We start from the raw sequence: 15,697 nt of genomic DNA on the forward strand, positions 1-15,697 counted from the left end.
GAAGCTCTGTGTAGCTGTCACAAAGGTGACAGAGATGAAGAGAATAATGATTCTCACATTTTCCAAGGAACTTAAGCCTGGGAATTCAGTAGTTAATTGGGAATTTAGCTACTGGAGCTGGGCTTCTTGTAGGACTTTCAGCAGCCCCTTGTGTTCCTCACCATGGGGTGAATGAACCTTGTCAGTCTTGCTGGTATCATTTGCTCCCTTTCCTCCAGTGATTTTAACAAACTTTTCAAGCAAGGACAACAAAATATTTCCTTTATACTGGCCACCCACAACAGCCATTTTTCTCATTAGTTCTCTCGTAGGTCGCTCAGAGGAAGCTGCATCCAAGTTTCAAGAGAGAACCACAACCTCCTCAGAGGAGGGAACCATGATGTTGTCAAAGGCACACAGAGAACAGCGCCTAAACACACTGTGCCAAAATAATGTTGCAATCTGGTTAAGAAGATTGTTAGAGAGATGCCTCTGCACCGATTAATGTGCTAACAAGACGAAATCCATCGTGGATTTTATTGAACAATAAATGTGAGATAGAGAGAGTGTTGGAAAGAAAAAGAAAAGGGGAGAGAGCAAGGGAGTGACAGGGACAGAGACCTCCCTGGCGCAGGGCCAAGTGTGACATTGTCCCCTGTGTGTGCGGCCTTCCTGGGGTGGGGGTTTTACACCTGAGCCAGTTTGGGTAAGGGGGGTGGTGTTCACCCCCTGAGCAGGGATTACCCCACTTTTTCAGGTTGTAATGCAAGATGTAACCAAATGCATGTTTTCAATCCCCATCTTCATCAACTGCTATAAAAAGGCAGGCAGTGTTCTTTATCTCTTCCATGACTCAGCCCTGATAACGGCCTCCAGGGGAGATATCTTCTGTTAATGGGCCATTAAGTGTCACTGCAGGACTGATAAAATTCCATCATCCCATTGTGGGATGCTCTGCCGAGGTGGAGGATCCAAGCATTCCTACCTGGATATAAGCTGAGGCTTTCAACACCAGGAGCATCTTGCCTACTGGATTCCCAGAGGACAAGAGCTCCATAACCACCACTGGACCTTCAGGGGAAGACCAGACCCTTCTGCAGGATCACTGCTTTGAGAGAGTCACGTTCATCACTCCAACAGGACTGCAGCCACCATTAAATGTGACTGCTGCCAACACCCTGACCAACAGGGTGTCAGGTTATATCCTGACTCTCTCAGTTTAAGGCAGTGTTTCTGTATCATTGCCTTGATCTAAATTTTCTTATTAAATTGAAAATCTGGTTTAGACCCTCCCCAGGTTTGCCTTAAAACCAGTTAAAAGACAATGTGCCACCACTTGTTTTCTTCCCTAAAAAGGATTTCCTATTCCCAAACCTTGACTCAATGAAGGAGGAGGCTGTGAGGAAGAGGAAAGAGCCCTGGGATACCCAGGCAGGTGAGAAGGAAGTCAGTGCCCTTTTCCCCCTCTCTCCTGCTCCAGCTCCCAGCCCAGCACAGCCCCTGGCTGCAGGACAACCCCGGTGCCAACCCCATCTGGCTGGAGATGCACTGGAGGGATCTCCTTCCCCTTCCCTCTGGCATGGAGGCAAATCCCATCCTCTCCTTGTCCTTCCTCCCCCAGGGAAGGAACTGAGGATGGAGACCAGGGAGGAAAAATCTCCATGGAAAAACCTTGTGAAAGAGGCCATTTTGAATGACTCTAGTGCACAGGAATCCAACAGGGAAGAAAAACCTCAGACATCCCCCATGAGAAGGGGCTCCAAACCCAGCCCAGGGTGCTCTGAGGAAGAACGACCTACCCTGTACCAGGAAGGTGGACAGAGCTTCAGCCAGAGCTCAGAGCTGGTGGCCCATGAGCACCTTCATCATGGGCAGAAGGCCCACAAGTACTTGCAGTGTGGGAAGAGCTTCAGCGGAGCAGCACCCTGATCAGCCACCAGATGATTCACACAGGGGCATGGCCATACGAGTGTGGGGAGTGTGGGAAGGGCTTCAGCAACAGATCCACCCTTGTGACCCACCAACGCATCCACACGGGAGAGAAGCCCTACGAGTGTCCCAAGTGCCAGAAGAGGTTTCAGAGCAGCTCTCACCTCCTCCGCCACCAGCGAATTCACACAGATGTGAGGCCCTTCCACTGCCCCGACTGTGGAAAGGGCGTCAAGCGCAGCTCCCACCTCATCAGCCACCAGTGCATCCACACTGGAGAGAGGCCCTACAAGTGTCCCCAGTGTGGGAAGAGGTTTCAGGCCAGCTCCAGTCTACTCCTGCATGAGCGCATTCACACGGATGAGAGGCCCTTCCACTGCCCCGACTGCGCGAAGGGATTCAAGCACAACTCCACCCTCGTCACCCACCGGCACCTCTATGCTGAGGAGAGGCCCTACGAGTTTCCCCAGTGTGGGAAGAGCTTCACCAGCAGCTCTCCCTTGACCAGACACCAACGGAGGCACCAGTAAGGGAAGCCCGGGAAATGCTCCAATTGCAGGAAGAGCTTCATGCACCACTCCAGCTTCATCCCCCATGAGAGGATCCACGTTGGGCAGAGCCCTGGTGACCCACATTCAGTGATCTGTGCTGGGAGGACACCTGGCTGGTTATCCTTTTGGTTTAGCCCCAATTTCCTCTTGATTTTTCTTTATCACTTAAAACCACCTGAAATAGGACTAAAAAGAAAGAAATTTATCAAAAATATATAAAGTTCCATCAGTTAACAATTACTTGACTAGGAATTTATGGGTTTGGGACATATTCTGGAAGATTTGTGGATTCTTGGGGGATTTCGGCAAATGTTCTCCATATCCTTGCACTCCAGAATTCCAGACAGGTTGGTATGTCACCTCAAAATGATTCAATCCCATTGAAAACACCTCGATTTTACCCAAAATTGCTCAATCCATGTAAATACGCCTTATTCTCACATAAGAAAAACTCAGTCCCATGCCAAATCTACTTGATTCCACAGTCTCCAGGGTGAAATGGATTGGAAGGAGATTGGGAGAAGTGGGATCCAAATTTGAGGGTGTGGGATTGAGAATGTGTAGGTCTGGGTGCATGTGATCTATTTTGATAGTAATGAAATTTCAGAACTATTGATTTCTGTCCCATTCCTTTTCAGTCAGTTCTGGTCTGTTTTTCAGAGTGCCACCTTCTCAGCTTATTGTGTTTGTGTCCTCCTTTCTCTCCTGCCTCTCTTTGCCTGCTCTGTTTCTCTTTCAGTGACTCTCTTGACCCAGGGCAGATCCCACCAACGACCCTGCCCTGATTTAATTCCCAATCCACGAGCTACAACAACCATGGGTGAAGTTATGAAGGCTGGCAGTGAAATGTCACTGTAAGATCTTGCTCCACTTGGCCTTTGGCTCCTTCTTAAGAGCTTTGCCTTCAAGGGCAGGAACATCTTTTCCTGGCTGGGAACTGCCATTCCAGCCCCTGGGAGTGTGTGCCGTGGATCCCAGAGGGGCATTCCCGAGGCTCCCAGGGAGCTGCTCCTGCCGTGCCTCCCAAGGAGCTGTGCAGGGCCAGGGGACAAGGTCCAGCAGCTCTGTTGGTTCTGCGGTGCCACAAGGGCCCCTGGGTCCATGGGTTTCTGTACTGTCAACAGCAGTTCCTTGGTTCCCATGATGCCCTGCTGTGTCACCATGGATATTTGGTGCCATGAAGTTCTTCAGTGTCACAATGGCCTCCCTCACTCCATGAGCTTCTGCAGTGTCCAAATGGCCTCCTTGGATGGGCAGTGTCACCATGGACCATTGGCTCCATGCAGCCCCGCTGGGTGACCATGGACACCTTGGTTCCATGAGGTTCTGGGGGTGTCTCCATGGTCTCCTTGGATCCACAGTGTCACAATGGACCACTGGATCCATGTGGCCCTGCTGTGTCACCATGGCCCCTTGGGTCCATGGGACCCCAGGGTCACAATTGGCTCCTTGCTTCCACGTGACCACCTCAGTGCCAAAATGGCCCCTTCATTCCATGAGGAACACAAAAGTTTTGTAGGAACATGGAGCAAATCCTGCTGAACACACCTGGGAACGTCTGTTTGCATTCAAGAGAGAGGTTAAAGGTGAGGATGGCAACAGCAGCTTCCATCTACAACACAGGTCCAGGGAAAGGACAGGGATAGAGAATTCATCTGCAAGACTCAGAGAATTCTGCTTCCAGAGATCATTTCTGCTCACACTCCTTCTCGTTTGGAGAAAGGTGACACCATTCCAGGCAGCCTGGACTGAGCAGGTGGTTCCTGAGTGGGGTTTGTTGTTCAGGAAAACTGCTCAGGCTTTTCCATTCTTTCCTTCCCAACAGGAAAACTTCTCCTGGGCCTATGTGCAGGCAGAGCCCTGAGGAGAGAAGTGGGACATGGTGCAATGGGCTGGACATGGAGCTGCAGAGCTCAGGGGACAAGGTTCTGCTTCAGGGCACAGGGATGTCAGTGCCAGGTGGGCCATGTCAGACATGGTGAGGCTGGGGGTGAGGAGCAGCTTGTCCAAATAGGGTCAGCCCTCAAGGGGCTCATTCTTCTCTGTGCCCAGACCTCCTAAGGAGACATTCAGCATCAAGGTTACCTGCGGAATGCTTCTATCAGCTCTTCCCTGATCTGGAAAATAAAAAATACTCACTTGATGAAAGAAAAAAAGTATGAGGTGCATTTTGAAACCTTTTCCTTAACAGAACTCCAAACTGAACTCCAATCAGCTGCCAAAGCCCTGGACAGAAGGAAGGAAAGGAGAGAGGGAGGGAGGCAGGCAGGAAGGAAGGAAGGAAAAGAGCTCCTGAGGGCTTTCTGTATTTTGATGATCCCCACAGTGGATTTGGGGCTGGGTCCAGGAGCCTCAGGCACACAGAGAAGGCTGAAGAAGCTTGTCAAGAAGTCAGCAGCAAAACTCCAAGCCCCTTGGAGCATGGCTGGGCCCCATTGAGGGCAGGGATTGCCAAAGGCTCCCCAGGAACTGGTGAGAGCAGATCCTTGAGACCAGGACTGCAGGGAGCCCAAGGCTCTGAGCAGGGAACTGCAATGCTGAGCAAGGCCTGGGCTGGCTGGGGGAACAGAAAGGCCAAGCCCTGAGCCCAGCCTGGGACAGCAGGGCCTGTCCCTCACGGGTGGCTCGGGGCTGTTTGTGGGGCAGTGGGATGTGAGGGGCAGCAAGGACAAATGTCATAAACCTGTGTGACACTGCAGATCCTCATGGAACCAAGGGGCCAGTGGGACACTGTGAGGCCTCATGGAAACTGAGGAGCCTGCAGGGCTGGAACACCCCAAAACACTGAAATGCTGGGGGATAACCAAAGCTTCCTTTCCTTCAGTTTGGTGCACAGGAGAAACACCAACCAGATATTCTCAGCATGGGCAGATGCAAAGAACATTCTTGGTAGGAAGGGACCCACGAGGACCATCAAGTCCAGCTCTTAAGTGAATGGCCCACACAGGGATTGAACCCACAGCCTCAGTGATACCAGCACCATGCTCTAATCAACTGAGCTAAGAGGTCAAAATGACACCAAATTTTACTGGCAAAATATGGACAGTCAAGGAATTTTGGCAAAGGGTTTAACCTAAAAACCTTTAACGCTTAAGATGCTTAGTTACCCAAAAATGTTCCAGGTAAGTAGGATTAGAAGGAGAAGAAATAGTGAACATCAGAAAGACAGAAGATCTATAGAAAGACACTCACATAGGTACCAACGGCTTGGGCTCCAGTGTCACCAATGGAAGAACCCCTGGAGAAGGCAGGATCCAGACCATGGGCTGGTCTTGTGCTCTGGCTTTTAACACCCTGGGCCTTCATGGGTCCGCCCCTGGGGTGGGACTGCCAGTTGCTTGTCCAATCAGAGTCAGGCTAGGCACCAGCTGTTACTGTGTGATTGATTGACAGCTCAGCCAATCACAGTGAGGTTGGCACACCATCTGCTGTGTGATTGACAGCTCTGCCAGGCCATGACTAGGGGTGGGGCTCTGTCCCACCACGAACCAAAGCCTGACCCGGCCCTGGCCACACACGCGTATTCCAAACATCCCAGGGTATCTTGGGACATCGATCTCATCCAGCCTATGACAGCGACCCGAGTGACAATATGGAACCTCATGGAGCCATGAGTCACTTGTGCCAATACGGGTCCAAGGACACTAGGGAACCTTATGGAATCGAGGAGATCATTGTGCAACTCAGGGGCCCTATGGGCGCAAGGGTCAGTAATCAAACACTGGGGTCCATAGAAACAAGGAGCTATGGTGACACAGCAGGGCTGCATGGAGCCAAGGGAACCCTGTGACTCTGTTGGGGCTCATGAAACCAAGAAGCCATTGTGACACTGCAAGACTTCGTGGAATCAAGGAGACCGTTGTGACAGTGTGGGGAACCATTTAAAAAAAGGGAACATGGAACAGGTTTGCCTGGTTTGGCCTCCTGGGGAGTGTCTGACAGGTCCCACTGAATTTGACATGCCAAGGGCCACTTCCCATTTGACCGTGAAGCACTGGGGCTCTGTGCTTTCCTTCCTGTGGAAAAGAACTCTCTTTCTTGTCTAGGCTCACATGGCCAAAATTAGGATTCTACCTCTAAAATTCCCTATATTCAAGGGTTACTCTCCAAAAAAATCTACCAATACAGTCAAGTCTTGCCAGCCTTGGCCTCTGGTGACTGCCTCTCATCTGACCCTGCACCACTAGGGCTCACTTGTTTCCTTCCTATGGAGACCATTGTGACACTGCAGCGTGTTGTGGGGCCAAAGGGCATTGTTACACTGTAGGAACCTGTGGAACCAAGGGGATCATTGTGACACTGTGAGTACCATGGATCCAAGGGGCCACTGTGACACTGTGGGGTCTTGAGGAGCCATGGAGACCATTGTTACACTCGGGAGCCTTCTGAATAGCAGGGCATCATAGTGACACTGCAGAGTACCATGGATGCAATGGACCATTGTGACGCTGTGGGGCCTCATGGAACCAAGGACATCATTGTGGGTCTGGTGGGCCTCATGGTCCCAAGGGGCCAGTGTGAAGCAGTGGGGCTCTGTGGAACCAAAGGGCTGTTGTAATCCTGCAGGGCACCGTGAATCTGTGGAGAGCTTTGCAAGGCCCCATGGAACCATGGAGACCATTGTGACACTGTGGGGCCCCATGGAACCAAAGGAACATTGTGATCCTGCAGGGGCTCATGGAAGGAAGGGGCCATTGTGACACTATGGGAACTTGTGGTACCAAGAGGATCATTGTTGCACTACTGGGCCCCAATGGAACCAAGGGGCCATGGTGATAAAGAGAGGCTTCATGGAACCCAAAGACCATTACGACACTGTGGGGCCTTGTGGAACCATAGATACCACTGAGATCCTTAAGGACTTGTGTAACCAAGGGGCCATTATGACATCTGAGGGAATCATGGAAGCAAGGAACCATTTGACACTGCAGGGCCCTCTGGAAGCAAGGGAACATGAAATAGGTATGACTGCCTTGGTCTCCCAGGGGTTACCTGACAGGTCTGCCTGACCTTGGAATGTGGAAGGCTGTCCGGTTTATCTCGGCTGTTTGAGGGGCCTGAAAAGGCTCTGGAGGTGGCCCGGAGGTGGCCTTGACGCAGCCCGCGTATCAAAGGACGAGAAGAGGCTTCAGTTCTTCTTTCTGGTTTTATGTTTATTAATTATTTATCTAAAAGATGTTCTTTCAGCCAAACAGAGATCTGCTCAGCAGTCAGCCATGGGCACACTGCCTCTCCCTCCGGGGCAGGCACCTATCTTTATACCCTTTGCTACGTATACAATATTTATCATTTTTCCCCAATACCATCTATTGTTATAACTCGGTGTACTCTTAGTAATAACCAATAGAAAGGTGCCACCGTGGCCAAAGAAGATGGAGGAGAGAAGGAAGAAGAAGGAGGACAGGACACACCCCAATTCCTCCATCTTGCTCCTCTAAACCCCCCTGTACATAAACCCCAAATCCTGTTTCTCACCCTCTAATTAACTAATCCCTTCACCATTCACCCGGTGAAGCCCTCATCCTTGTCGTCTCCTGTGCAGGGTTAAAGTCCTGCCACCAGACACTTCTGGCAACATTCCAGGACTCCCGAGACCCCCAAAGTGGTCTCGGAGGCTCAGAATTCAGGGCTGAGATTTTGAGATCCGACAGAAGGCCACTCTCATCTGCCCCTGAAACACTGGGGCTCTGGGCTTTCCTTTTTATGGAAAAGAACTGTCCATTTTTTACAGGGGTCCATGGCCAAAATTTGGATTCCACCTCCAAATTTCTGTGTATGCAAAGATTGCTGCCAGACAAAATGTGCCAGGACAGACAGGTTTGGCTAGTGTTTAACTCCTCAGTGCCACATTCACCTATTTTCCGAATACTGGAAAGGGCTCTGTGCTATTCTTTGTATGGAAAAAATCATCCTTCTCCAGGCACAAATGTCTGAAATTAGGATTCCACATTCATAATTTTGAATATCCAAGGGTTGCTCCGAGCAAACCTGACAGGACAGACAGGTCAGGCTTGCCTTGGCCTCTGGTGGTTGCCGTTCATCAGCTGCTGAAACATGGGGGGTCCATGGCTTTCTTCCTATGGAGACCAATGTGACATTTGGGAGCCCTGTGAAATGAAGGAGCCATTGGAACACTGCAAAGCACCATGGATCCAAGGGACATTGTGACACTGTGGAGCCTCGTGGAACCAAGGACATCATTGTGGCTCTGTTGGGCTGCATGGTCCCAAGGGACCATTGCAAATCAGCAATGTGGGAGTTAGCCCAGCTGTAACTCAGAGTCAGCCAGATTTTACCCCAAAAGAACTGGGTGTGAGTTTCAAGTCCTAGGAATCATTCTTTTAACTTAGGGTGAGCTTGAGAAATCCCCCATAAGCCTTTAGTGTTGTTATGCTAAGTTGTCCAAGTTCTACTCCCCTATTGGTTTATTGGTTACTTATTTCTTCTATATGATTATTGTTCTAGTTTTCTAGCCCCAAATGTCTATGTTGTTGCTTCCTCCTTGACTCAGGTTTTAGGATCCAGCCCTTGTACTGTGCTGGACTTCTCCATGTGTATTGTTTTTCACCCTGTTATTAAAGTTCCTTTTAAAAAACCCCGTTGATCCTGCTCCTTTTCTTTTTCACCACCCTCGCCCTGAATTCAGGGAACCAGAGAGGTTTATTGCAGCCACCCTCATTGGGACATTTGGCGCCCAAACAGGGACCACAACGTTCAGTGCTCCCTGTGTCAGTCACGTCAGCTGGGGTTAGCTGATGGATAGGTCAGTGCTCCCTGGGATTTTGGATTGCGCCAGGCTCGGCAGATTCATCGTTGCTTCAAGGGATCTTGGCCAGGATCAGCAGGGACAATGACGGTTTCACCTGCACAGGATTGCAGGTGGTTTTGGGGAAATACAAGACATTCATTGACCTTTTAGTCACTGTGTTTTTACAGTATGACCCATGTCCCATAATTAATTTGGAGTGTTCCAGTGGCTCTTCCCCATTAGCAAGAAAGAGACAAATGGGCACCAGATGTTCAAGTAGAAAGGAGTATATATGGATGCTTTCATTCTCACTAATCGTGATGAAATATTTTAAAGAACAAATTAAAATCAATCATGAGGTGGATCATTAAAAATTTTCCAGATCCTCTGCTGATGAAATCCATACCACTGAATTTTAGGACTCAGTGGGAGTTAAACTGTACAATTTTGATCAAAGGGACCCATTGCACCCGCGATGCTCCCCATCTTCCACACCACACTATAACCACAAGCAGTGTGTTGAAAACTCAATCGTTGGTAACTCCTAACTCGGGAACTCCCTCAAACCTGCCTTTCTCAAACCTTTAATGATGGTCCAAGATGGCAATGGCCATGCTTCTTGGACATCATGCCCTGGAGACTCAAGACGAACAGCCAAAATATGGCTCAGGAGCCTGACCACCTCCCTCCATCTTGGCTCCTCCACTTCCTGCTGCCACAACTTTTTGCCTCTGCCCTGAAAGAACCTCCAGACTCCACCCCACAACTGCGGGTACTGCACTCACTGTCAATCATTCCCTCTCCACCCTGGACCATGCCTCCAGTTAGAAGGAGACTGCAAATAGCCTCAAATTCTCATGCCCTGTTTATAATGAAAAGGGGGCAGAATCCCAGTATCACCACTGTTTGCAGGAAATCAAGGATCTTTGTATCTAAGACATAGAAGCACTTACCTTGCTTAAATGACCTAATGAGGGCCATGTTAACAGCACATTTTAACCATCCTATGATTTTAAAAATATTTATGTTGTTGTCATTTTACAGATATACACCTTGGTGGGAAGAGGCAATGGAAGTGTTTATTATGCTAATAGCAATGACTATGATAAAATAATGAGGCAAGGGCAGAATTGACAACGCAACCATCATAGCTGGAGAAGGACAACACAGGCTACCAGATTATCAAGCAGCAGGTATCCCTAGAGAAGTATTGGATGATATCAAAGAGATGGCTTTGCAAGCTTTAATCCCGGTATTGGATGGTAGCATCCCCAATTTGGACTGCCTTGGGTGGCTGCAGCTAAAGCTTTAGGACCATTAGACCATCTTGGGTGCCTGTTAAGTAAGCAAACCAATGCTACCTCCCTCACAATGAGTGGCCTGCTCTCAGACACAGAGACCATCAGACATGCCACCTTGCAGAACAGTGATAGAGTTTTTACTCTGGGCACATGGGCATGGCTGTGTAGACTCTGAGGGCATGTGTTGCATGAACCTCTCCAGCCACAGCGAGTCAATCCACAAGAGCATTCAGGTACTGAAGGAAGGGTTCAAGAAGCTTCAAGTGGAAAACAAAGACTGGTTCAATAAACTCTTCCAATCCAAGGGACTAAAGGGTTGGATGATGTCTAGCTAAAACAGGACATTTAACTCTCTTAGTGGTTGTTCTTGTATTGTTAATTTTCCCATGATTGTTTGAATGCTTTTAGAAAGTCTTACAAAATTCTTTCAGTTCCATCTTTGTTTTAAAACAGAAAGGGGGAAGATATCCAACACAGGCTCCTCATGGACATCTTGGACAACAGAATTGGAGGCCAGGATGGCACAAACACCTCTCAGACACTCACTTTTGGAAGGAAATTTCTTTAAAAGTACCTAAAAGTTTACTTAAATCCATAAAGTACCTCAAAAACCTTGAGTATCTCAAGGCATTAATGAGCCCCACTGAGTGTCAGTACAAAGCTCTCCAGGGACTCATTAAAGCAGATAACTGGAGCCATGATTGCACAAACCTCTCACACAGTGTGTATCAAAAGGGAAACACCAAGTACCTTAAAATAACTGAAGTACCCTGTAGTATTAATGAGCCCCATTGAGTGTTGTTACTGAGAAAGCCTCTCTAGGGAATAATTAAAGCAGATAATTGGAGGCCATGATTGCACAAACCTCTCAGAGACTCCAAGGCAAAAGCCAAACCCAAAGTCCTTTGAAAAACCTGCAGTCCCTGCAGGGAGCATTAAGGAGCCCCCAGGGCCATTGCTGAGCAAGGCTCCCCAGGGACTCCTTCCAGCAGATCCTTGAGGCCACTGGGATGTGGGCTAGGGGAGGATGCTGAGGGCAGGACAAGGGGCTGACAGTGCCCAGCCTGGCTGGGGCTGTGCCAGGAGGCCCCAGGGCCTCAGGACAAGGTGTCTCCTCACAGCCCTTGGTGGCACAGACCCTGCTGCTGTGGCCCAGGGCACCAAGACTTGGCTTCTCTTTGTCCCCACCTGTCATCACTGCCTCCAGTTCTCTGCTCTGCCTGGGGCCTGGGGACACTTTCTCATTTGTGCTCCTCAGTGGGACCCATTAAAAGTCCAAGAAACTTTGGAGTTGGATTCTGCCTTGGAGTTCTGGAGAGGTTTCTTCAGCTCCCTCTCAGGGACTGATGCTCAGGGCCTGAGCACAAAGCCCCAGAGGCTCATTAAAGTCCTGGTGCTGTGTCTGTGCTGCTGAGCTGGGCTGGGCTCCTGGCACAGAGGCAGCTCCTGGTAACCAAGAAGAGCTTCAAAAGCACATTTCTCTTGATGAGCAGCTCTTCTGCCAGCCCAGCAGGGCTGGGGCACTGCCTGCAGCCACCCCGGGCACAGCACAGAGGCACAGAGAGCTTCAATCAGTCAGGGCTGGGAAGGTGCTGACAAGTGCCTGGGGCACAATCACTGCCAGCCCTTGGCACAGGAACCTCTGGCTGCAGGACAATGCAGCTGCAGCTCCTGGAGCCATCTCCTAAAGCTGGAACATCCCAATGCCTGCAGACCCTGTGAGTACATTCTCTGATTGTCTCTTGTGCAGAGCAGCCAGGGCTGCCCAGGGCTGTCGTGCAGAGCAGGGTCCTGCAGCCCAGGGCGCTGTGCTGGGGCAGGGACTCTGCTGCCTGCCAGGGACAGCTCTCAGCCAGCCCTGGCAGCTGCTCCCAGCACTGGGGGACAAGGTCTGGGTGGGAGGAGACAGCTGGTCAGGCTTGGAAGTGTTCTCCTTGTGTGGGGAGGATGCTGCATTGTTCAGGACTGCTCCCAGCATGACATAAATCTGCAGAACATTTCCAAGTAGATTATACAGGGAGCACAGCAAGGCAGGGGCTGCATAAAAGGGAAAATCCTGCTTTTTTAATCTACCGCTCTGGGTTGCCGGGATGGGAAATTGCACCGAGATATTAATCTCTCAGTTCAGATGAGAAAGATAAATAATATTTATCTCGGATGTTAATAAATCAGGCAGTGACAGAAATACCGTAGGGCCCCTCACAGGCAGCATCAGTGTCTCTTTGCTCTGATGGTGCCATCAGAGCCTGCAGAGCCAGAGCTGCCCCTGGGCAGTGCCAGAGCTGGGAGGGGTCTGCAGGGCAGAGCTGAGCCCCCAGGGCTGGGCTGGGCTCTGGCAGCACTGGCAGGGCCCAACCCTGGGCACAGGGAAGCAGCTGCTGGCAGGGAAAGCTCCAGGCAGCAGAGCCCTGGGCAAGAAGTGGGGGGAAAGTGCCCCCAGGCTGTGCTGGGATTTTTCAAGTCCTCTCCAAACCCAACTATTCCATGATTACTTTTCTTACAGATCCCCATGCCAAGACACAGAAAATGTCCAACAGCAGCTCCATCTTCCTCCTGCTGGCACTGGCAGACACGCGGCAGCTGCAGCTCCTGCATTTCTGCCTCTTGCTGGGCATCTCCCTGGCTGCCCTCCTGGCCAACGGCCTCATCATCAGCGCCGTAGCCTGCGGCCACCACCTGCACACGCCCATGTTCTTCTTCCTGCTCAACCTGGCCCTCACTGACCTGGGCTCCATCTGCACCACTGTCCCAAAGCCATGCACAATTCCCTCTGGGACACCAGGAACATCTCCTACACAGGATGTGCTGCTCAGCTCTTTTTCTTTCTGTTCTTCATTGGAGCTGAGTACTATCTCCTGACCATGATGTGCTACGACCGCTACGTGTCCATCTGCAAACCCCTGCACTACGGGACCCTCCTGGGCAGCAGAGCTTGTGCCCACATGGCAGCAGCTGCCTGGGCCAGTGCCTTTCTCACTGCTCTCATTCACACTGCCAGTACATTTTCCCTGCCCCTGTGCCATGGCAATGCCCTGGGCCAGTTCTTCTGTGAAATCCCACAGATCCTAAAGCTCTCCTGCTCTAAATCCTACCTCAGGGAACTTGGGTTTCTTGCTGTTACTGCCTGTTCATCATTTGGCTGTTTTGTGTTCATTGTTTTCTCTTATGTGCAGATCTTCAGAGCTGTGCTTAGGATCCCATCTGAGCAGGGACGACACAAAGCCTTTTCCACCTGCCTCCCTCACCTGGCTGTGCTCTCTCTGTTCATCACCACTGCTGTGTTTTCTCACTTGAAACCCCCCTCCATCTCCTCCCCATCCCTGGATGTGACCCTGTCAGTTCTCTACTCAGTGGTCCCTCCAGCCCTGAATCCCCTCATCTACAGCCTGAGAAACCAGGAGCTCAAGGCTGCAGTGTGGAAAGTGATGACTGGATGGTTTCAGAAAAGATAAACTGCTGGCCAATTTCTGCAAATCACTTGAAATGAAAGTGATCTTTGATCCTTCTTGTTATTTTCATTTTGGAGGTTCTTTCTCTTTTTATTTTACTTTTTAAATCTTGTTAACTAATAAATATAATTGTTTTTGCCATTTCTCATTTTGTTTCTCTCCACCTTCCCTGTGGCCACAAACTGTGTCAATGAGCTCTTGGTGCCTTTAACGTAACTTAAAGATCTCCCAGCAAAGTTTTCTGCAGAGATGCCCTTTTGTTGCCTTCTCTGGAGCTGCAGCAGCAATGTCTGTGTGCAGAGCTGGGGCAGATCAGTGCTGGCCCAGCAGCTGTGCCCAGCAGCAGCAGCAGCACTTGGTGTTGCCAGTGCTGCTGCCGTGACCCTGCCTCGCTGCCCTGGTGGCCCTGGTGTTGCTGCAGGGCCTGAGTGCTCTCGGGGCCGGGCACAGCCCTGGGGGTGGCAGTGCTCCTCATGGAGCTGCCAACAACATCCCCCCTCTGCAGCCCTGGCCTCTCCCCCAGCTCACACAGGTGCCCCATCCTTGCAGGCACAGACACGGCAGCACTGGCTCAGCAGCCCCTGTTTGCATTGCACACAGCAGGGGGAGCATCCCCATGCTGCTGGTGTGGGGACATGAACCTTAGGAAGCACAAATGCCATCAGCCCCTGGGGCCAGCAAGGCCTGGGGGACACCAGGGAAACCACTCAGCTTTGTCCTGGCCTCTGCAGTCAGCCAGAAAGTTTGTTCCCATCAGCTGGGAGTTTCCTGTCTCACTGCAGACGCTGTTTCTCAGAGCCAGAGCTGCCTGGCAACCACCCCCAAACTGTCCTGAGCATTTCCTTTTCTTCACCTTTGCTTTCTTTCCTCTTCCTGATGCAAATTTCTTCCTATTGCCAAGCCTCCTTTCGTCCCCTCAAACATCCCATCCCTGTTTGCCCTTTCCTCTCTGGCCCCACTCCCCATTGCAGTTCCTGACTTGGCACCATGGGAGCGTCCCTTCGGCAGCAGGATCATTTAGAAAGTGCTGCAGAAATTGTTTGCAGACTCCTGAAGTGCCTCCTGCTGTTCCCCTGCCAGAGGCACCCCAGGCCAGGGGGGCACATCTGGGCTGCTGTGTCTGGCTCTGGGGCTCCCTGTTCTGGGCAGTGAGGAGGGGCTGCAGAGGCTCTGCAGGACTGACAGGATGGGCTTTGGGGCTGGCAGGAGAAGCTGAGGGACCTGGGCTGCTGGAGCTTCTGAAGAGGAGGCCCAGGGCTCATCCTGCAACTGCTCCAAGGGTGGTTCCAGAGAGTCACAGAATCAGCAAGGTTGGAAAAGACCTTGGAGATCATCAAGTCCAACCTGTGTTCTGACGCCCGCCTTGTCTCCCCTGAGCGTCCTCTTCTCCAGGATAAACAACTGCAGGTCCCTCAGCTGCTCTTCACAGGAGTTGGTAGCTTGATTTTCAGACCCCTCGCCAGCCTTGTTGCCCTTCTCTGGTCACACTCCCGCCCCTCCATGGCCTTCCTAAAGTGGGGGGGGCCCAGAACTGGTGTCCTGGGGTGACGTTATGATGCTTGTATATCCCCATTCATCTGTTCTGTGCCTTTAAGACCGGCACTGAAGAGTGGAAGTTTTGTTTGGGTTTCTCTTATCATTACACAGAGACAAGCAGTAGACAGAGCTGTTTTTTTTTTTTACTTCCAGCTTTGGGCTTGCTGCTTTTGCTTGCTGCTTTTGCTTGCTCTCTTTTTCTGC

At 50.8% G+C, this 15,697-nt stretch overlaps 1 protein-coding gene across 1 annotated transcript; it reads left to right on the forward strand.

Annotated features, from left to right (window-relative positions):
• The first annotated feature begins 13,372 nt into the window (after positions 1-13,372).
• Positions 13,373-13,960, forward strand: LOC135460705 (olfactory receptor 14J1-like). The gene has a single exon (XM_064737624.1). The coding sequence runs from the start codon at positions 13,373-13,375 to the stop codon at positions 13,958-13,960; it is 588 nt and encodes a 195-aa protein (XP_064593694.1).
• The last annotated feature ends 1,737 nt before the right edge of the window (positions 13,961-15,697 follow it).

The sequence above is a fragment of the Zonotrichia leucophrys genome, unplaced genomic scaffold (genome assembly GCF_028769735.1).
Source record: "Zonotrichia leucophrys gambelii isolate GWCS_2022_RI unplaced genomic scaffold, RI_Zleu_2.0 Scaffold_90_182705, whole genome shotgun sequence".
NCBI lineage: Eukaryota > Metazoa > Chordata > Aves > Passeriformes > Passerellidae > Zonotrichia > Zonotrichia leucophrys.